This window comes from Penicillium canescens (assembly GCF_028828765.1).
Source record: "Penicillium canescens strain IBT 15451 chromosome Unknown utg000006l_segment0_segment0, whole genome shotgun sequence".
In the NCBI taxonomy this organism is placed as follows: domain Eukaryota; kingdom Fungi; phylum Ascomycota; class Eurotiomycetes; order Eurotiales; family Aspergillaceae; genus Penicillium; species Penicillium canescens.
In genome coordinates this window covers 1,485,787-1,507,430 of record NW_026703968.1, presented here as the reverse complement: position 1 = coordinate 1,507,430, position 21,644 = coordinate 1,485,787, and the positions used below count along the sequence as shown (strand labels likewise).

The 21,644-nt window shown below is 48.9% G+C and overlaps 8 protein-coding genes across 8 annotated transcripts; 5 read left to right on the top strand and 3 right to left on the bottom strand.

Annotated features, from left to right (window-relative positions):
- Positions 1-2,152: 2,152 nt before the first annotated feature.
- Positions 2,153-2,566, top strand: N7446_009528 (uncharacterized protein; the record flags this gene model as incomplete). Its single annotated transcript, XM_058518273.1, has 1 exon — positions 2,153-2,566. One exon carries the CDS (start codon positions 2,153-2,155, stop codon positions 2,564-2,566), a length of 414 nt encoding a protein of 137 aa, XP_058369061.1.
- Positions 2,567-4,223: 1,657 nt separating this feature from the next.
- Positions 4,224-5,594, bottom strand: N7446_009527 (TFIIH complex kinase subunit CCL1; the record flags this gene model as incomplete). Its single annotated transcript, XM_058518272.1, has 2 exons — positions 4,224-5,177; positions 5,262-5,594. 2 exons carry the CDS (start codon positions 5,592-5,594, stop codon positions 4,224-4,226), a joined length of 1,287 nt encoding a protein of 428 aa, XP_058369060.1.
- A 390-nt stretch (positions 5,595-5,984) lies between these two features.
- On the bottom strand, positions 5,985-6,815 carry N7446_009526 (E2 ubiquitin-conjugating protein UBC1; the record flags this gene model as incomplete). Its single annotated transcript, XM_058518271.1, has 3 exons — positions 5,985-6,156; positions 6,210-6,490; positions 6,555-6,815. 3 exons carry the CDS (start codon positions 6,813-6,815, stop codon positions 5,985-5,987), a joined length of 714 nt encoding a protein of 237 aa, XP_058369059.1.
- Positions 6,816-7,392: 577 nt separating this feature from the next.
- Positions 7,393-9,274, top strand: N7446_009525 (proteasome regulatory particle base subunit RPT2). The gene is made up of 4 exons (XM_058518270.1): positions 7,393-7,543; positions 7,608-7,673; positions 7,733-8,801; positions 8,856-9,274. The coding sequence occupies exons 1-4, from the start codon at positions 7,541-7,543 to the stop codon at positions 9,107-9,109; spliced, it is 1,392 nt and encodes a 463-aa protein (XP_058369058.1). The 5' UTR covers positions 7,393-7,540; the 3' UTR covers positions 9,110-9,274.
- A 218-nt stretch (positions 9,275-9,492) lies between these two features.
- Positions 9,493-11,262, top strand: N7446_009524 (WD40 repeat domain-containing protein; the record flags this gene model as incomplete). Its single annotated transcript, XM_058518269.1, has 1 exon — positions 9,493-11,262. The coding sequence occupies one exon, from the start codon at positions 9,493-9,495 to the stop codon at positions 11,260-11,262; it is 1,770 nt and encodes a 589-aa protein (XP_058369057.1).
- Positions 11,263-11,713: 451 nt separating this feature from the next.
- Positions 11,714-14,734, top strand: N7446_009523 (DUF803 domain membrane protein). Its single transcript, XM_058518268.1, has 2 exons — positions 11,714-12,868; positions 12,935-14,734. The coding sequence occupies exons 1-2, from the start codon at positions 11,926-11,928 to the stop codon at positions 14,428-14,430; spliced, it is 2,439 nt and encodes an 812-aa protein (XP_058369056.1). The 5' UTR covers positions 11,714-11,925; the 3' UTR covers positions 14,431-14,734.
- An 884-nt stretch (positions 14,735-15,618) lies between these two features.
- On the top strand, positions 15,619-18,619 carry N7446_009522 (uncharacterized protein; the record flags this gene model as incomplete). Its single annotated transcript, XM_058518267.1, has 11 exons — positions 15,619-15,790; positions 15,890-15,982; positions 16,052-16,159; positions 16,226-16,302; positions 16,377-16,484; positions 16,539-16,717; positions 16,767-16,835; positions 16,891-17,106; positions 17,162-17,459; positions 17,530-17,768; positions 17,842-18,619. The coding sequence occupies 11 exons, from the start codon at positions 15,619-15,621 to the stop codon at positions 18,617-18,619; spliced, it is 2,337 nt and encodes a 778-aa protein (XP_058369055.1).
- A 219-nt stretch (positions 18,620-18,838) lies between these two features.
- On the bottom strand, positions 18,839-21,381 carry N7446_009521 (uncharacterized protein). Its single transcript, XM_058518266.1, has 3 exons — positions 21,043-21,381; positions 20,863-20,988; positions 18,839-20,805 (listed from the first exon to the last, which is right to left on the bottom strand). The coding sequence occupies exons 1-3, from the start codon at positions 21,064-21,066 to the stop codon at positions 19,303-19,305; spliced, it is 1,653 nt and encodes a 550-aa protein (XP_058369054.1). The 5' UTR covers positions 21,067-21,381; the 3' UTR covers positions 18,839-19,302.
- Positions 21,382-21,644: the final 263 nt, after the last annotated feature.

The following is a 21,644-nucleotide window of genomic DNA, read 5'->3' as shown; positions in this document are numbered from 1 at the left end:
AATTACCCCTCCTCGATTGGGACAGGCGTGATCCGTCTGTCCGAGTTTTCCCCTGTCTTATCTTGCATCCTTGATAGAGTATCTAGTCCTCTCTTCCGAGGTGAATATAAGTGATGCCATTTGTATGTGCACATTAGCACTTTGTTCAAGATACGGATGAAGTAGACAGCGTAGTAATTCGCTCCACTTCATGTTATGTATGCTCTCGCTGAATTGTTCCTGGGCTTCTTATCTTGGCTCTTCTGTTGATCATCCACCTAAAAACATCATGTTACATACATAGCTATTCGAGGCCGACTAGCGTATAAACGTGTGTGTATCTAGCTTAACGAATGCACGTTTAGCGGGGAGACAGCACTATCCGGTCCAGATGTAGGGACACCTCTAGCGTTGATGGAGGCGTAGTTAGCTTGGATAAGTTGATTTCAGCTACGAAATGAGCAGTTCTTATCATAAATCCTTCCAGATATTTAAAGTTATGTTGATAAGCCGCCGCCGAACGTAGCGACGTTTATCCGAATAGCTTAGAAAGTGATAAGGAGAGACTATCCCTTGAACGTATAGGTTCACCTCCCAAACTGAAATATGTCCCTCTTTAAGCTAGAAGCGACACTGTCTGGGCCAAAGAAGTTCGTCGTGTTCATCTAGATAGCCTTCTTCTAGACTAGAATGAAACATCTCTAACAGACAAATTGTTTGTCCAGGCCTCTAAAAAAAGTAAAATAGCCTAACTCTAAGCTAATACAAGAACTGTATATGCTCCAAAATGTTAATGTACAAATCTATACAAGCGGAATATAGACCTTTCCACGTCAAAATAAGAACTATATAGCCTCCGAGATGTTAATCTACCCTACCTAAATTAGCACTCTTCTATGCTTTTATCAGACAAAACGTTAGTGTAGACATATACAAAAGCCCAATAGGCCTCCTTCTAATATAAATTTAGAACTGCATATCCTACAAAATGTTAAGTTATTATATCTAACAAGGCTTCTCTCATGTTCAATACGCCTTCGTCTTGGTCAGAATTGGTTATCAATCGGGCCAATTACAGCTCCGTTCGAGTTCAAAATAACTCCGCTTAGGGTATTTAAACAAGTAAAATGTTCATGTAGGCATTTGTGAAAACGGCCAATGCCTCCCACTAAGCTAGAACTGGCACCCTCGCATCCAGAGATGTTTATAGCGGTAACTTGAGTAAAAGTGTCTTCAAGTTATGCTCGAGCATAAAGATGTTCAGAACTAGTTCAATACTAGTACATCTAAGCTATCTTCAAACAGAAGGACGTTTATATAAATAGGTTAGGCGATAATCTATCGAAACTACCCTCAAATATAGAAGCTACCCTTGAACTTAGAGAAGATCATCCCTCATGAAATACGCCCCTCACTCTCAGGACAAAAGCGACACGAATGCTAGAAACATTCAATACCCCCGTTTAAAGGGCTCCTTCTCCCTAAACGTACACTTTTAAGAGTCCCCCAAACGTACGTTCTGGCACCACCCCTAAAATTAATTATTGGGGACCCCCGCCTTATGACCAAGGCTTATATACCCGCATATCTATATGGGGCCTTATGTAAATAATTCTCAAATGCGTGGCTTTGGAGACAATGCCCTATAGTCGAAGCTTCATCAAGCATATATACCTGCGATGTCAGTCATTCTCTATCAGATTTTGGAAGATCATACCGCATGGGCAGCTTTGTCCAGCCGTGCTGTATATCAATGCTTATTGTTGCAACAAGGCTTGTACGACGTAATTATACCTTTCTTTGTCACATTCCGACTTATAAAATACGATTTTAAAATGCGTGAAAGGCCAAAGAAGACAACATTAAATGTTCTTTGTGGCTCCATCCTTTGTATCATCAACCAAGAGATTCCCAAAACAGGAATAACCCAATGCGGCTGTGTTTTCGAGGCATTATAAAGCGCAAAATTCCCCATTTTCCTATCTTTGCAATATCCATCAAAACAAATTATGCTACGTCAAACCATCACAAGTTTGGAAAACCCTCATCATTAGTCTTACACTCGCCAATACAAGTCTACAAGTCACCCTAGGGCAAGCTCAAGGTAAGCCCTCATACAACTTTGAACCACTCACATTTTCCTACCAGGTCACCCCAAATCCCAAACAAAACAATGAATCACCCTAGAAACTACGACCTCCCACCCAACTTCAGCGAAACCTACAAGAAACTTTGCCGAACCTTTACAGAGAGGCTAGATCAGCAAGTTACTATTCTTAGTAGTCCGCAACCCGACCGGCTCCAGGTTATGTTGGAGATAAGAGATCTTGCTTCACTTGTCGGGCAAATTGGATATCTTGGTTGGGTTGGAGGCTCGGATATTCCTGATCGTCGTCGAGCTCTCCCAAAATACGGATATAAGCCTCTGAAGGACATTTGCGCTACTATTAGCCGCAGCTTGGATCAACTAGCGGTTATGCTCGCCGTTGATGATAGAAATGATGTTGTTGTTGCGAATGAGTTGGAAGAGATCTTGAATAGCTTGCCTTTCGAGAAAATAGCGGTACAACCCTTTGAAAATATTTGAACGAGGGCTATGGGCATCTTGTATCAAATGGTAGTTGATTTTGTGGCTGATGATAGAAATCATGTTGCTGTTGTGAATGAGTTAGAAAATATGTAGAGTAGTTTTCTTGCCTAATTAATTATCAGTACGTTTTCTTTATTCTTTTTTTTTCCCTTTGGGTTCTCTTTTCGACCATTTCCCCCTTCTTTTTGTCACTTCTTCTTATGACTGAAGCGCTTGTAAACACTCGATGGGTAAAGATCGAATGTAGACCGCCATAATCAGTAATTACCAGGGCCCTGCCTCAAGCACAAGTTGCAAATATTCTCGTAGTTATAATTTTTCATAAACAAGTATAATTTAGCTCTTATCCCCGCCACGCTGTGCTGGATTCTGGCTTTCTTGCAAGAGACCGCTGCCAAACTCGGCTGCATGCATGAAATCCAAATCTGGGACAAAGGGATTAATTAGTACACCACCCACAGAAGATCTCGTTGAGTTATCTCAGTATCTACTAATTTCAGCGCGTAGAGCTATTTGTGATATTATAATATTGATAATACTTAGCATATAGATTTGTTGCACGTGGGTGTCCTATAAGTTAATAGAATTAATAGATGAAAGAGTGACGAACATCGAAGATACAGTCATAGGCCATAAGTTTCTGTACACACCCCACCAAAATGTGGGATAGATCTGACTTGATCTGGTATAGTTCTGGTGATTGATTCCGTCAACTGGGTCGAAGAATGCTTATCTTAACAGAATCAAACAGAAAAAAACAGGCTTTCTTAATTTCCACCAGTGAAGCTGCCAAGTAATGTGGAGACCAAAATAAGGTGGTCGGTTCCAATCTAACCAAGCTACCGTGGGGAGGACATCAATTTCTGACGTCTAAAACAATCCGAGGTCGTACACGTACTCATGAATAGCTTTGCCGCATCGGGGGCTCTGACAAACCCTCTCCTGTATGAGTTGGATATTATTTAGGGTTACACGGACAAGCTGGGTACGCCCCCAATAGGCTGATCGACATGTACAAACCCCATTTGATACGTTTAAGCAGGGCTGATCTCTGAGCTGGTGCATTGAGTGACGAGACTGGAGAGCTAAAGTGTTGGGTATGCTACTTTGAATTAAACCCCACGGTTGGAAGAAGTGTGTATTTTCGATCAAAAAGTAGCGATAATTAATTTTATAAACAACCTCAGCATTATACCGGGTTTCTATGTTGACCAGAGATCTACGAGTGACAAGAATTGGCTTGTTTGCGTCTTATGTTATAGTTGAGTGTTCAGTTGTTGATTTCCAGTCGTTTCCACATGAATTGTTGCTACCAACGTATTCAACCGGTTATGACAACGAAGCAATTCCCACCGGGAAGTCTGGGAGACATATATAGCGATGTAATACCCACGGCTGGGCGAGGGTGCACCCTCAACTAACGTTATCCATTAAGGGCATGAGGTATATGCGCTCGCTAATGCTTCAATATGAATCTCTCTGCTATGGTTGCGATCCACTTGATTCAGGGCCATCCACAATGTTATGAGAGAGCATGGTTCCGATTATTTCATCGAGCTGGATACTCAGCGGCACTGGCATGATTAAGACTGTGTCATGAGATGTCTCTCAGCGCATCGATAGATGCCAGATATTCATTTAGACGAAATGATTATTACTGCTGTTTTGTTCGCTGAGTGACCAGCTCGGGACCAAAGACGTCATTGCTCTCGCGGAAATTTTGTTCCTGCTCCAACTTCCGCTTTTTCGCCAAGCGTTCCGACTCACTCTCGGAGTTGGCCATCCCAGATTCGCTTGGCACGCCAGTGGATGGCTGTGCTGATTCCCGCTTTTGGGCAGCCATATTTGCTTTCTCGGGGTTCTGGCAATGGTAAAGCTTCTTTGCGATGCGCTTGAGACTCTTCATTTGGGCGGGATCAGAGGAGAGCGGCGTGTAGGATTGGAGGAAAGCAGTGCAGTCAGTTAAGACGCGGTGAAGCTTGCAACGGATTTCATATAGGGGGTTTTGGAGACCATTTTGGGTTGTTTCGGAGGTAGCTGTGGCGGGTGTGACGGGGCCGCCGAGTTTAACGTCCAGAAGGAACTCAGCCAAGGGTCGATCGGCTATAAGAAAGGCGGAAAGCCATATTTGGGAGGGTGTGTAGAGGAAGTAGACATCGGTCATTTGGGCCGCGGTCTTGAGCAGCTCACGAGTTGTGCCGTGGGCTCGTGCGATGCGATCGGACATCGATGATGATGGGACTGGAGGAGGCGCGATAGACATTAACCCCTGTTGCAGGTCTTCGGAAGTCTCATGTGGTAGGTGAGGGGCTGCTTGGCCTTGACCGTGTGCGATAGCTTGAAGTTCCATGATGCCGCCCTCGAGTCCTCGGAACGGATGCCGTACATCAAAGGTGAAACGAAGTCCCTGCATGAGCAGAAACTCTGGTGTAATAACATCCTCTGTAGTTGTGTCACCCGGAATACCCTCTGCAAATTGTCGAAGCGACATATAGTAGTTGTCGGTCTTCGTCGCAAGGAAGAGCGCGCACGCCATGATCGACTTCGGGTGGTATGTCATAGGTGAATTGGTTAGGTAGAAGCGGCGGAGGTATTGAATCGCAGTGGCCTATATGCGCGTCGGATGGAGGAGTCAGCTTTGAGAAGTTCTTTCCTAGTGTGACAGCACTGGTAGCATGGTAATCAGACTTACCCGAACCATTGTTGGCAGCGGTGGCTTGTACGTCTCCCCTAGCTCCAGCGTCTTCTCACAATAATACCGCACCAGAACAAGCTCCTCCTCTGGTGTCAAACACTCAATCGGCTTTTCTTCGTTGCTTTTGCCATCCATGTCGCTGCCCGGCTGCGGCGTGCCAGCTGCAGAGGACGCGGCCGACGGTTGAGTCTCGCGTGCCCTGCGCAAGGCAGCCCGTACACGCTCACTGGCCACAGCATTTGTCGTCGCCCGGAGTGATTGTAAAGAAGCCTCAGTGTAGGACCATAGTCGATACTGAGACGAGGTACGGTAGATATCGTCTTCGATCATGGCGACCGCGATTTTTTTAGTTTTGGGCTTGATGACGGAAGCCGATCGTGATCACTTGCTGGGATATTGGTAGGCTACTATGTGCGGTTCTCGGCTGGGCGCAAGACTCGAACGGTCTGGGTTCGATTCTAAATATCAGAAGTATACGGACGAGCAACGGCAGCGTTGAAGTTGGAGGGAGCTGGACGGTTCTTATCGATAACGACCACTCACTTCGCACGGCCGAACCTGGGCGCCCTTATCCTTCCAACGATATTTATTTGGAAAAAAAAGGTGGAAGTTCTGTTAATTTCATAGGTTGAGGGAGCAATGAACATCGACGCACAAACCACCCAATGCAATGTGTCCATCTATGTGCTATTCCTATTTCGTCGCACACTAGGCCATACGTCACTCACCAAGAAGTCGAGCAGTAATATCTGCCATGTGGCCTTCTTCTAATTCATAGTCCTGTCCTCCTCTTCGGGGAGCGCCGACAAAACGGAAAGCAGCTACGACCTGTTCGACGTCAAATCCCATGCTGCCAAAACGGTCAATCAGATCCTTGTTGTATCCATCATATCTATAATCAAAGGTGAGCAGCCATGTCCGAAACGTGACAAAGAAACAACTTACTTTGCCAAGTTATCAACACCGGTACCTTGCTGCACCTCATCTAAGTCAGCTGCGGCTCCATTCCCTGTATTGCTCATGGGGGCGCCAGCATAGAGAACTGCCCATTCACGGGCAACACGCTCGAATTCCTTTGGTGTCTTGAGAAGCATGTTGGCTACCTCAGCATCTTGTGGGTCCTTGGGCTCAGGTGTGCTGAGCAAAGATTGCAACGACAGCAAGGCAGATTTGATAGTGAGTACTGGTGACCAGGCACTAGATAGCGTGTCAAGACAGATTGCACCCTGTATAAAGAAAATGAGCATCTAGGTAATTATATATCCAATGAGAAATCGTAATAATACTGACTGTTTGGCTGCTGACATTGGGATGCCAAACTTTAGTCTCAAACTTCATTGCAGGTGGCCGGAAGGGGTAGTCCGTAGGGATTTTGATATCAATGATGTAGGTGCCACCTTCATAGGGAGTACCAGGTGGTCCGGGAAAGGATCCTCGAAGATGTGTTACATCATCCAAGTCTCCAAAAGGCTCAGCCTTGATCTGGGAATGTGTGTCTGCATGGATGTCGGCAATTTCTTTCCCAACACGACGTGTGCGGTTGCTAGCCATGGTGATTCGTAGTTTCAATCCAGATGGGAGAAAGGAGCAGGATGGTTATGTGGAAGATTGTAGGAATAGTTCTGTCTCGTCGCTCGTTGCGCAGTAGTGTTGGGAGAATGCCGCGGTTAGGATTTTGGAGATAAGCGCACGTATGTTAAATATAGCTAATACAAGAGAAGGAGGGTTAGAGAGGCTTAAAATTGAATATGCAAGAAGATAAATAGAGTACGAAAAGGCTTTTCGCCCAAGAGAGATAGGAACAACGCGAGATAGACAAGAATCTCACCAAATGGAGGGGAACTATGACGGGAAACGAGCTCAATTAATGAGTTCAAATAGGCTTGCTTCCGTTGACAAGGGTTCGAGGAGAAAGAATACCTTCGAGGCTCAGCCACGTGAGACCAAGACCTGAATACCGTTCAGTTGGAATACGAATATCCTCGATTGCTCGAAAATGTTCAAGCTGCGAAGTGCCGAAGTGGGCTCAGGCATCGAGGCAGACATGACGCAGTGGCGGCCTGAGGCCCAAAAATCATGTGACTTGTGACAACAGCTGGAAGCTCGCCGAGCATCTGACCCCGGGCGACACCAACCACACCTGCATTCACAACCCATCCCTTCCACCTTTTATTTCCCATCATTTCCAACTCATTGGAGCTCGGGGTTTACGCAGCCATTCAATCTGTTACCTTACTACGGGATTCTGATTGTATCCCCTTAGGTGGCTGACAAACATGGTGAGTCCCTCAACTTTCTATCGCCTTCGGTCAACCATTTGAATAAACTGACATTTGAAACCAGGGTCAACAACAATCTAACATGGGCGGCGGCCCCGGTGGTGATGGACGCGATGACAAGGACAAGAAGGTATGATTTGAATCGTTTCTCTTTTGACGGCAACTGGCGCTAAGACCGCGTTTCATTAGAAGGACAAGCCTAGATACGAACCTCCCCCACCACCTACCACTCGCATCGGAAAGAAGAAGCGCAAGGCTGCCGGTCCCAGCACTGCCTCTAAGCTCCCAGACATTTACCCTACCTCGCGATGCAAACTACGTTATCTTCGCATGCAGCGGGTGCACGACCACCTGTTGTTAGAAGAGGAGTATGTCGAAAACATGGAACGCATGCGCAAGTCCAAGGCCCAAGCTACCCAGGATCCCGGCAGCCGAGGTGACTTGGATGTGATGGATCGGAACGCTGATGAGCGCAGTCGAGTCGATGACATGCGAGGCAGTCCCATGGGGGTTGGCAACTTGGAAGAGTTGATCGACGATGACCACGCTATTGTTTCGAGTGCTACTGGCCCCGAGTACTACGTTTCGATCATGTCCTTTGTTGATAAAGATCTCCTCGAACCGGGTGCCAGTATTCTACTACACCACAAGTCGGTTTCTGTCGTCGGTGTATTGACAGAGGAGTCCGACCCCCTTGTGTCAGTGATGAAGCTGGACAAAGCTCCCACGGAGTCATATGCCGACATTGGTGGTCTGGAATCACAGATCCAGGAGGTTCGTGAGTCCGTGGAGTTGCCATTACTACACCCCGAGCTGTACGAGGAGATGGGTATCAAGCCCCCCAAAGGTGTTATTCTCTATGGTGCCCCCGGTACCGGAAAGACGCTTCTTGCCAAGGCTGTCGCCAACCAGACAAGCGCTACTTTCCTCCGCATTGTTGGTAGTGAGTTGATTCAGAAGTACCTGGGTGACGGTCCTCGTCTGGTTCGCCAGATCTTCTCAGTTGCCGCTGACCACGCTCCATCCATTGTGTTTATTGATGAGATTGACGCTATCGGTACTAAGCGTTACGAGTCGCAATCCGGTGGTGAACGCGAAATTCAGCGAACTATGCTGGAGCTCCTCAACCAGCTTGATGGTTTCGATGACCGTGGTGATGTCAAGGTCATCATGGCTACCAACAAGATCGAGACTCTAGATCCGGCTTTGATCCGCCCTGGTCGTATTGATCGTAAGATTCTCTTCGAGAACCCAGACCGTAAGTGTTATCCTGATGTGCACTGTTTTGTATCGGTTCACTAACAGCTCCCAGAAAACACCAAGAAGAAGATCTTCACGCTTCACACGTCGAAGATGTCCCTCAGTGACGATGTTGATCTTGAGGAGTTCATCAACCAGAAGGATGATCTCTCTGGAGCCGACATTCGTGCCATCTGTACTGAGGCTGGTCTGATGGCTCTGAGAGAGCGCCGGATGAGGGTGCAGATGGACGATTTCCGTGCTGCCCGGGAACGTATCATGAAGACGAAGCAGGACGGTGGCCCCGTGGAGGGTCTGTACCTGTAAGCGCTGGTAACTGCTTGTGTCTATCAAGTGCCGGAATGCTTGCGTGGGAGGCCTCTATCCTGCTAGGTCATTTGTGTATTGTAATAATCGGACGAATTTAAATGGCTCAATGGGCAAATATCCAATGATACTGTACATGTAGAAAAGAAGACGTCTAGAGCCATGAAGAGCACCGATCTTTAACCCCAGACTGTACAAACAGTTACAGCTATACAGTTGGCTGTCAATTTGTGCATTGCCGACGTTTGTAGATATCAGTTGACCTTGTAAATGTCAACGTCAGCCCGAGATCGTCGGCTTATCGGCGTTGCAAACATAGCAAACAAAGTTCATTATCAGTTCGCATCCTCTCGTCTGTCGCAAGTTTCGTCACATCCTCAACCATGGACGGATTCGACGAGGAAGCGTTCAATAAATTCTTTCCTTCTAGCTTTGGCAAGCAGGAGAAGTCGGTTGATGTTGATTCGCAGATTAACCGCTCCAAACGCGCCGATGTTTCGGCGCAACCCACACTCGAAGACAATCAACTAGGCACCTCCACAAGCACCCCTACCGCGCAAGCAGAAGGCAATGGAGATGAGAAAAAGGACGACAACGATGATAGCGATGACAGCGATGAGGACTCAGATGACGACGAGGACGAGTTCCCCGTATCGCATGAGCTCGTTCTCAAGACTCACGAGCGTGCTGTCACAACCATGACCGTGGACCCTTCAGGGGCGCGACTAATCACAGGTTCGACCGATTGTACGCTGAAGCTCCATGATTTTGCTTCGATGACTCCGTCAACTATTCGCGCCTTCAAATCTGTCGACCCTTCCCTCAAGAAACAATCGGCAGCGCAGGACACCCACGCCGTTCATTACGCCGCTTTCAATCCACTTTCGCCAAGTCATGTTCTTGTTGTGACCGCAACGGCACAGCCCCGGATTCTGAGCCGGGATGGCGAAACCCTTACTGAGTTTGTGAAGGGGGATATGTATCTGCGCGATCTACACCACACCAAAGGTCATATCTCCGAGGTGACGTGCGGTGCCTGGAGCCCCTCCGATCTTAATCTATGTGCAACTGCTGGAAGTGACAGTACCATTCGAATCTGGGATGCGAATGTGGGACGCTCGCAGAGGGAAGTGATAGTGCACAAGTCTCGGGCGGCTGGCTCCGCTGGTCGAACCAAGATGACTGCTATCGCATGGGGCACCCCAAAACAGGGAGGGTCCGATATTCTCGTGGGTGCAGCTCTCGATGGCAGTCTGGTCATGTGGAGTGGAAATGGCCCCTACTCAAGACCCAGCGCAGAAATCCGGGACGCTCATGCCAAGGATACATGGACAAGCGGATTGGATGTCAGCTCCGATGGAAGGCTTGTCATCAGCCGAGGTGGTGATGATACCATCAAGCTGTGGGATACCAGGAAGTTTAAGACACCGGTTACCACAGTTGATCACAAATCGACGTCCTTCCGCTACCCGACGTCAAATATCCAGTTCTCTCCCTCGTCTGCAAATGTGCTCGTTGGCTCTGAAACTGGCCATCTACACATCCTCAACCCGGCAACTCTCAGGCCAGAGTTAGTCACTGCTGTTACACCAGGATCGCCTCTAATTACCGTGTTCTGGCATGAAAAGCTCAATCAGATCCTGACAGGCTCTGCCAATTCCGAGACTCATGTCCTCTACAACCCGACCACATCTACGAAGGGCGCAGCAATGGTCATGTCCAAGGCACCAAAACGCCGCCATGTCGATGATAATGCCACTCTCACTACGGACTTGACACAAGGACTGGCAGGGGACTCTGTAGTGGTCGGCTCCAACGGAGTGCCGCACTACAGCTCGGCCACCTGGTCTGCCCGTCACCCTAATGTTGGTCTGACAGCTTCCGGTCGCTCTCGAGACCCTCGTCGGCCACACTTGCCGCTACAAACACCATTTGCCAAGTCTACGCCAGATGAAAAGCACATCCGTGAGAATATCCCTCTCAGTTCTATGCGAGATGAGGACCCGCGGGAGGCACTGCTGAAGTATGCCGAAAAGGCCGAGAAGGACCCTATATTCACCAAGGCATACAAGGAAACACAGCCCGATGCCATCTACGCGGAGCTGAGTGACGAGGAAGAAAAAGGACCCGAAAAGAAGAAGGCCAGGCGATGATTGAATGTCTCTCGCTTGGTTTTCGAACATGTATAATATCTATGAACATTCACTGATCGCGAATTACGACTAAAACGAGTCTGCTATTGCCAGTCCCGATATGCTTGTAATCTCATTGTAAACTTCCTAACTCACCGATAAAACATCCACGCGTTTAATCTTCCCCTTACATTCTATCTGGGGTGTCCCCTCTTTTGCTGCTGCATGACGTCCCCAAGAGCCCGCCGATCCATAACAGTCCACCCGCACTGCCAATGGCAGCTATGGGCGCGGCCGCATGAGCTCAGGCCTCGCGCAGACCTCGCATTTGGCGCGATTTAATTCATAGGTAATGCGCCTTTGAACATTAAATGACCTTGTAGAAGCAGGGAGGAAGGCCTGAGGTTGCGTGCTGACATGAGCAATTTTTCTCCGCTCCAGCACCTCCGTGCATTGCCGCCTGCCCAAACCTCTTCCCAATCACCTCGGATGCCGTATCCGTGGATTACTTTTCTCGCGACGATTTCGGCTTGCTCGGATCAGCATGCAGCCATTTGCGACTTGAGATCGAATGTTCACCGTTGATTCTGGGAGTTCGTTGTAATCGGCCGCACCCGCCGGAGAGCTGGGTATAAGGGGTGCGATACAAACAAAGCGTGAAAGCGCATCACTTCGGACGACCAGATGGCTTCTTTGCAAGCCTCATTAGTAGCAAACCTGCTGCCATCTCTCCTTTTTTCGACTCTCTCTCCTTCCAGATCCTCCTCATTCGCCTCTTCTTCCGTCCACGACCTTCTCACCACGACCTCAAATTTCGCTTCGGATCTTCCGCATAATCATGACGGAAGTAAAGGGGGAAATATGCACGAATGGTCATCCCTGATCGGTATCGTGACGGCTCTTTGTGGAAATGTCTTGATCTCCTTAGCCCTCAATATCCAACGCTATGCCCATATCCGAATCGCAAGAGAATGGGAGCAGGACAAGAGTCAGAAGGAAGCCGATTGGAGACGCACACATTCCGGATCTGATATCGCGAACTCGAACGGGGCTGTTGGAAGCAACGGGACTCGCGACCAGTCACGAGGCCGATCTCGGGAACAATACCGAGATTCTGAGGATACCTTCGAGCCTTACCGTGACGATGACACCCAAAGGCGGAACAGCACGTCAAGCTCTCGAGATGGCAATTATCCCGGGGAAGGCGGGAACCGCAAGTCTTATCTCAAGTCGCCGTACTGGTGGGTTGGTATCGTCCTCATGGTTGTGGGCGAGATGGGCAATTTCATGGCTTATGGTTTTGCACCAGCTTCGATTGTGTCACCATTGGGAGTTGTGGCTTTGATCTCTAACTGCATTATTGCGCCATGCTTGCTGAAAGAGAAGTTCCGCAAACGCGATTTCTGGGGTGTGCTGGTCTCTGTTGCTGGGGCTGTCGTTGTCGTTCTCAGTGCCAAATCATCCGAAGAACAAATTGGACCCCACGAGATTTGGGTGATGATTACCCGTTGGGAATTTGAACTCTATCTTGGATTGACTATTTCTTTGATTATTGGTCTGATGTGGGCAAGTCACCAATATGGCTCTCGCTCAATTCTCATTGATGTAGGGCTTGTGGCACTATTTGGTGAGTCTCAGCTGTCTCTATTTTCTGGCATTCAATTCATTGGATTATTTTACTGACTGACAATAGGTGGATATACTGCCCTGTCTACCAAGGGTGTCTCTTCACTCCTGTCTGGCCAACTATGGCACATCATTACATTCCCAATCACCTATGTTCTCGTCTTTGTGCTTGTTTCCAGCGCATTAATGCAGATTCGTTACATCAACCGTGCCTTGCAGCGCTTCGATTCTACGCAAGTGATTCCGACACAGTTTGTACTCTTCACCCTTGCTGTGATCATCGGAAGTGCAGTTCTTTACCGTGATTTCGAATCGATCACAGCGACCCGGGCCACAAAGTTTGTCGGAGGATGTTTGTTGACATTCCTTGGTGTGTACTTTATCACGAGTGGTAGAGTCCGCGCCGACGACGAGTCATCCTTTTCATCTGAAGATGAGGAGGGATCTATTGGTTTGTTGAACGGCGAAAGATATCATGATAGATTTGATTTGTCTCCTCCTGGTCATCAACTGCCGAAGGCGAAGGCATCTCATCTTGACAGAAACGCGCAAGATGGCACCGTCCAGTCACCTCCAGGGTCCTTATTGAGTCAAGGCATTGAAGGGGTTGATGATGGCGAGTTGACTCCTGGAGGTGTCCTTTCCGCTGCGCCCTCTTCGCCACGGGGATCCCTCACTGCAGACTCCCCTATTTCTCCCCCATCCTTCGACCATACTTCACCATTGCGACCCCCGTCTCGCATGTCCAATCCCTGGGCAGACATTCAAGAAGAGGCTGTTGTGACTCCCGAATCTGATCACCACTCTTATCGCCCTTCCACTCCAACTCAACAAGATAGTGATACAGCACAGGCTTCGACCGTTCTTTTGCGGTTTCCCCCTGCCCCTGGCCTGGAAGAAGTGTCAGGACACAATGGCAGCGCTGGAACTGTGCGACGTGCTTCGACGCCCACGCTGCTAAACCAACCAAGTCAACTTGGTCCCGATGAGACTCCCTTGGAGACCCCTTCGCGGCGCACTCTGCGTAGCTCCGTCTCACACCGCTTTTCGCCCGGAGCTCTTCTCCCCACGCTATCTGGTGGTTTCAGTGCCGTCGTGGCTGACTCTATCCGACGCGGAGACGGCAGCCCTCTCAAGGACCGCACAAAGCGAAAATTAGGACGTCGCCGTCAACTTGACGGTGCTTTCACCGATCCGTCTCTCTTTGTTGACGGGAATGAACCAGAATCATCACTTTCAGTTGCCACTGCTCGTCTCCAGTCCGCCACGAACCTCGCTGATGCGCCTGCAGAGGCTGGCCGCTCTACCCCGGCTCTTGCAACAAAAAATCACCCCACGCAGGCGCCAGACTCTAACAAAGACGTGGCTCGTCTTCGCAGTTTCAGTGACTCGTGGAATGGTGGACTTGCATGGCTGGGAGATGCTCTGCGCAAAAACCACAGCAAAGCCATTGACGGGGCGGCGACGCAAGGAACGCCAACTCCCCACGACGAAGACGCACCGCCCGGTCCAAGAAACGAGCCACGCAGTAATGCCGGTGCCGAGAACGAATCTCGGCGATAATCACCGCAATGGACACATCGGCCTTGACTGGTAAGGTCAGATACGTGACAGTGGCTGGTTCACTCGAACTGTACATACTATTTCTACTTCCCTCGCCATTTTTCTGGGCATCTTCTTGCTGCGATATTCCCTTGGCGGTACATTATTGTCTTGTAATTGTTATTGCATTGTCCGGGTATATGTTAGGCATCTAATAATGTATTTCTTCCAGTGTATTTCCTCACTACAATGTATAGTTGGCCGACAGAGAGTGAGTGGCTCGTCGAAAGCCACCCATCTCGCTTTAGTCTTATGTACAATTAAGTTCATTTTTTACTCGATTATTCCAAAGCAGCATTCCGATCTCCGGCTTCCTAGGCTTCTGGCATGACATGGTGCTCCCCGCCGGGCGACACGCAAATCCCTAATAGGTGGAAAATGCAAACCGGAAACACCGCCCTACAGGGGTTACACCCCGTTTCCCAGATGGCTTGATTGCTCTTCGTTTAGCAAGTCAATTTAGCCGGTAATCCAGTTATAGGACATAAGTCATTTCATACCCCCCACCTGTATACCATCTACATATGAACTCGAGGCACTCGAAAATAAGGCCGAAAAGATGTGAAAAAGAGAGGCCAAAGTAGGGCTAAAGCAATGTATAACACGGTACACTCAGCTCGAGGCTTTCGTGCAGAGACCGTTCAAAACTTCATGGCACTGTATACACATTTATAACTCCTGTTGTACTATGTAACCCCCTCAACCCCACAACCCCAGTCCACCATTCCAGTGTGGAGGCGGGGATGTCACTCCGTCTCATGACGGTCCTAGCTCGCCATTAACTTCGCCAAGCTGTGGACTACTGCAGTCAGGGTTGACCAATTTGGTCTGTTTTGGTACTAAAGCGGCTTCATTTCCGTTGAATGATCGTACTATAGTCTTCAAGCTAGTGAATTTATCCAATTTTGACTTCAATTCTCGGGATCGATCAATCTCGTGCTGCGATGGGATTGGTGTCTTGGTCAATGTTCGATGTTCCCACTGTGCAAGGGAGCATAGCTCTTCTGCATGAACATATATGTGGGATATATCCTCCTCGATGATTTCATTTCCTTTCCTTCCCTGTTCCAATCCGAGTATTTGTTAGCTGGTACACCGGTTCGTGCCCATTGAGCTTGGAAAAGAAGCTGACATCTCCCTGTCATCAAAATGGTGGCCAATTTGCTTTCCCATGGGCTGTTGCTCGTGGAGATTTTTGCTGCTTTGGCTCAAGGAAGCTCGACACCGATCTACAAGGATGCTAGTGCGCCAGTGGAAAAGAGAGTCAAGGACTTATTGGGTCGGATGACGATCGAGGACAAGATGTCTCAATTGATTCAAGGTGTGTTAAGTGGTACCGATCCATGCTCGATACATGTTCAGGAATGCGCCGCTTTTAGTCTATGTCGAGAGTTTCACTCGCTGATATAGTAATTAATAGGTGATATCACGAATTGGATGAACTCCACCTCGGGGGAATTCAACTATACCGGACTGGTGGCCAACATGGAGATGAAGGCGGGCATGTTCTATGGTATGAGTCTTCGAGCACTTCAAAACGGGATCTATACGTCGTTGTGGCGCATTGCTAACGAATAACCAGTTGGATATCCTGTGGCTTGGGATTGGATCGCGGATAATATCAAGAGGGGCCAGGACTATCTCCTTCACAACACCACTCTTGGAATTCCTGCAATTGTTCAGACTGAAGGTATGTCACACGTGTTCTATATGATCCAGGGGTATCCGATGTCTGACTTCATCCTTTGTGCAACAGGTATCCACGGATTCTTGATTGGCAATGCTACCATCTTCAACTCGCCCATTGCATATGGATGTTCTTGGAACAGGGATGTAAGTGAACCACAATATCTCAGTTTGAAATATTATATGGTACATTCATTGATCTAACTAAACGTATTATGAAGCTTATTGAAAAGATGGGTAAGATCATTGGCCAAGAAGCCAAAGCCCTTGGTGTCAACCAACTATTTGCTCCAGTTGTTGATCTCGCCCGTGAGCTTCGGTTTGGTCGTGTAAGTTCTACCAACTTGTCAAACTGATAATTGAGCTAACGAAGTTCGAAAAAGGTCGAAGAAACTTTCTCCGAAGACCCCTTCCTCGCAGGTGAAGTCGGTTACAGTTATGTCAAAGGTGTGCAAAGCAAGAAGGTCTCTTCGATGGTGAAACATTTTGCAGGCTTTAGTAGCCCCGAGCAGGGGCTTAATACTGGCCCAGTTCATGGTGGCGAGAGAGAGTTGCGCACAACGTATGTTAAAAATACCTGAAGCACGAGTGGATTGCTAACAATTGGTTAGATGGCTGCCGCCCTTCAAGCGAGCTATCATTGATGCAGGTGCCTGGTCTATCATGGCTGCATACCACTCGTACGTAGGCACTGTGGTCTTTCAGCATCGTTATGAATCTAACAAAATCTACTAGATATGACGGAATCCCGGCCGTCTCCGATTATCATACGCTCACTGAAATACTGAGAGAAGAATGGGGCTATGAATACTTTGTCATGTCCGATGCAGGTGGCAGCGATAGAATTTGCAGCTACTTCAAGCTCTGCGAGAGTAAACCTATTGACATGGAGTCAGTCACCACGCAGCTATTGACTGCTGGAACTGACGTTGAAATGGGAGGTGGCTCATTGTAAGTACAAGTCTTTCCTCTGTCTTGATGAGTACATGTACTGACATCTGGGAAGCAACTTCCAAAAGATTCCTGAGCTTGTCAAGTCCGGCGACCTCGACATTTCGGTTGTCAACACTGCGGTTTCTCGGTTGCTGCGAGCCAAGTTCGAGATGGGTCTCTTTGAGAACCCATACCCTGCTGCCCCGGAGAAGGAATGGAAGAAGCTTATCAATAGCCCTGAGGCTGTGAAGCTTTCAAGAGACTTGGATAAGGAATCAATTGTATTGTTGGAAAACCATAACGCGACTCTGCCCTTGAAGAAGTCGGGTAGCATTGCCGTCATTGGGCCTATGGCTCATGGCTTCATGAACGTAAGTGGAACCACAGCCATTTAGCGTGATAGAGGAAAAGTGCCATTCATGATGCTAATGAAGCTTCTAGTACGGTGACTATGTTGTCTATAAGAGTCAGTACCGGGGTGTCACTCCCCTTGACGGTATCAAGGCTGCTGTTGGCGACAAGGCTCAGGTCAACTATGCCCAGGGATGTGAGCGATGGAGCAATGACCAGTCAGGCTTTGATGCTGCAGTCGACGCTGCAAAAAAATCCGATGTGGCCGTCGTCGTCGTTGGAACTTGGTCGCGCGATCAAGGTGAACTCTGGCAAGGGCTGAACGCAACGTAAGTCACACAAATCTGTTCCACAATAGACCTCGAAATATTGTCAGAAGAACCAAAACTGACTGTATTGAAGGACTGGTGAACATGTCGACGCAGACGACCTGTCTCTTGTCGGTGCCCAAGGACCACTTATCAAGGCTATTGTCGATACGGGAGTCCCAACAGTTGTTGTCCTCTCAAGCGGCAAGCCCATCACAGAAACCTGGCTATCAAACAGCACCTCCGCTTTGGTCCAACAATTCTACCCAGGCGAGCAAGGCGGTAACGCCCTCGCCGATGTCCTCTTCGGCGACTACAACCCATCCGGCAAGCTCTCAGTCAGTTTCCCACGCTACGTTGGAGACCTTCCAATCTTCTACGACTACTTGAACTCAGGGCGCTCGATCGGCGACCAAGGCTACGTCTCAAGCAACGGCACTCTGGTCTTTGGTCACCAGTATGTCCTCGGAAGCCCATTGCCGTGGTACCCCTTCGGCTACGGCAAGAGTTATTCCACCTTCAAATATGGAACCGTGAAGGTCGACAAGAGTGAAGTTTCTGCATCTGATAGCACTGTTACTGTCAGTGTCGATGTGACCAACACTGCCTCCCGCGACGGTACGGAGGTCGTGCAGGTTTACATTTCGGATGACATTGCTTCTGTTGTTGTTCCCAACCGTGCCCTTAAGGGCTTTGATAAGGTTGTCATTCCTGCTGGAAAGACAAAGACTGTCAAGATTCCTATCAAAGTTGAGGATATTGGTGTGTGGAATTCTCGTATGAAGTACGTTGTTGAGCCGGGTAGCTTTACTGTTCTTGTTGGTAGCAGCTCCGAGGATATTCGGGGGAACACGACATTTACTGTTCGATGATTGCCGTGAGAGCTTTCAAAGGTGTCTTGAACAGTCTGAATATTTGTACTGTACCTGTGTTTCATGGTTGTATACAATGTGAGCTTTGCTCAATTTTCTTTCGGCCAAACACGTTGAACCGCCCAACACATTAAACCCCGATGATAGTGGCGAAGTAATGACCCATAAATAACCTCATACATCTTACAAGATCATGAGCATCTTCGACTCGGCGATTTGTTTCGTTTTACCTATCAGCCTTGGAAGTATCTGAACAATATACTGTATACATCATCTGGGCAAATCGGTAGCTCTAATCTTGCTTATCCTTCTTCATATTCTTTCTAGGCCAAGCTCTGCCACTGTAGAAAAGGAGATGCGAGATTTGGCCAGTCAGTGCTATCGCTATCACCTGTTCTGATATTGAAAGAGCTCTTTATATACACTCGATCCCCTCCACCTCCTGGCCTTCCTTGAGGTGCAACTGTGTAACGATATCCCATTTGGCAGATAGTGATTTAACCCAAAAGACAAGTTGAAGGTTTACTGAACTATTAGTCAGAAGCAAGTGAAAGAAACAATGAATTCCCTGCTTAACAATTCTGTAAATACCTCACGTTAAACCAAGCGAATACGCCCTCAGCATTTCTTTCAGTCGTTGATAATGGTCATTGTAATCATGTAGAACTTACACTTCCCGGTGTTCAAGATCGGCCCACAGATGGGCCCTGTCCAGTAACCGGAGAAGCCGGAATTTCGCTCGGCGAGTGGTTTATTTGGGTATCGCCAGTGCGAGCCTCAGCTCTCCGAGTTTTGGCACCCTCTTTGAGTTTCTCCCAGCGATCCCGGTATCGCCGAAGAACTTCTTTCAGCTTGTCGTTCTCCTGAGAAGCAGCCTCGAGTTTGTGCTCGTGGTCTCGAATGAGATCTTCCAGTTCTTTGACTCGTGGGTCAGGTCCAGTTGCAGCCGGGGGTGCGGTCATGGTAGTTACTGGGGAGGTAGTACCCGATGGAGCGTGGTGAATCATCTTCAAAGATTGGTGGAGTGCCATGGTAGAAGATTGCGCGTTAACTTCCCACATATGTAGTCGGGTTGAAAGTGTGTCAGTCAAAGTCCTCAAAGCTTCATTCTCCATCTGCATTTCTTCCACTGTTTTAGTATTCGGAGCTGTGGCAAGCTGATCGGGGACATCCCGGCGTCCTCGCCATATACGAGAGCCACTGCCGCTGTGACGCATTTCGGGCGATGAAGGTGTCTCCTGCGCATCCACGAAATCATCATCGCCATCCTCGAGGCTGTTCCTGCGTGCTTCCTTCTCGGCCCGAGTGAGAATCCCTGCGTACGACATGGTCCCGCCTGTGGTCGGCACTACATAGAATGACTCGGCCGGGTTTCCGATACTTGCCCCGGCACCGTCACGAACTGACCGCAGAGCTGCTCGGGAGAATATCTTGTTCACATTAGGCTCAGGCGCAGTCGTCGACCGATCCAAAGTAGCATGGTCCCGGTCTAGTTTCACTTCAGCCGAAGACTTGCGGCTCTGTCCAGCTTGTGTTGGATTGGCTGTCCCCACTTGAAGTCCTGCGAGCGCCAAAGGTACGGATACTTTGGCGACTAGTCCACCAAATGCTGAGTAGAAGCGCTGCAACGGTTCTTCGGCAGCCGAAGGCCTATCCGTGGGCCCTGCAGACTCAGATGTGCCGGCATGTGCAACTTGTTGCGTTGTGGCCTGTGTGGAACTGGGTGTTGGGGGAGACCACGGCTGCCTAGGTGCAGACAAGCGACTTTGTCGGTTTTTGTTTGGCACTCCCCGCAGTCTGGATTCACCGGTTGTAGCTTTAGGTGGGGGTTCGGTCATCTTTGCTGCAGCTTGTTGAGAAGAGAGCGTTGGTGATGCCGGCGACCCACGCCGTGGCTGGGAGGGAATTCCTCGTGCAGAGGCAAGGTCGCTGGCGATAGAAGATTTGTCCCGACTAAGAATTCGACCAGTTCCCACCAACCTTGGTGGTAAATTGTGAGCATCCTGAGTCGGCGTTGCAGTCTTTGCGCCGGCGGCATCAGTCGCAGCTTGCTGAACTGATAGATTTGAAGACGTGGTAGCGGATGTGACTTCGGTAGGGGCTGTGGTTGGATGCTCATGTTGGAACCTGAGGAGCTCGGCGAGCTTCTTGTGGTGGGTTTCGAGTAGGCGCAGCGTTCGTAAGGCCTTCGTGCGACAGGTCAGCCTGGGGCCTGGCATAGGACTGAGGGCAGATAGACTTACTTCTTTGTCGGAGCTGTTCTGTGCAGCTGTGGCGAACTCACCGGCAGCTAGATCATGCTCCTCGCTCGCAGCGACCGGGTTGGCCTTGCGGGTCTCAAGCACTGCATTCCGAGCGTGGGTGTGAGCCTAATGGCATATCAGATCAGGCCAGACAGTGAGGGAAAGAGAAAGAGTACTTACCAATGTCAGAGGAGCTACCTCCATGGCGATCTGTAGCTATCAACGCGATGTGTTAAGTCTGGGGAAGCGGAGAGGTGACGCCATGCGCCCGTAGTCTAAATAGAAACTCTTGGGCACGAAGTCCTGAGCCTCTGCCCAACGAACAGACGACCTCAAAGCAGGAGATCGTATTTGAAAGGTTGCTAAATGGCTGAAAGCAGCAGATGTCACATCCGCATTCTGGATGGTGGAGATGCGGAGTGGCAGGGCCGGATTTCTGCGCTTTTGTATGGCCACACCTGGTTACAGGACTTTGCTAGTTACTAACGCTACCTTGACACTGAGCTTGACGAGACAGAGAAACAATTCATGTAACAAATTAATAACGTCCGATATCAGACAAAGTACATTGTGCACTGTAACGTAGATCCTGACTAAGTTGCGGAGCTGGAGATCCCTCTCGACCCAGGGGATGCCAACCTCCACACTCCTTTTGTCTCCAGCTTCACCATCTACAGACTCCGAACATAGCTATCCACCCACATCCTCGCTCCATGCCGGGTGACTCTCACTCCAGTCTTCCAGGACCGGTCCGCGTTCTGGCCCGCATCCCCGATCCCCGA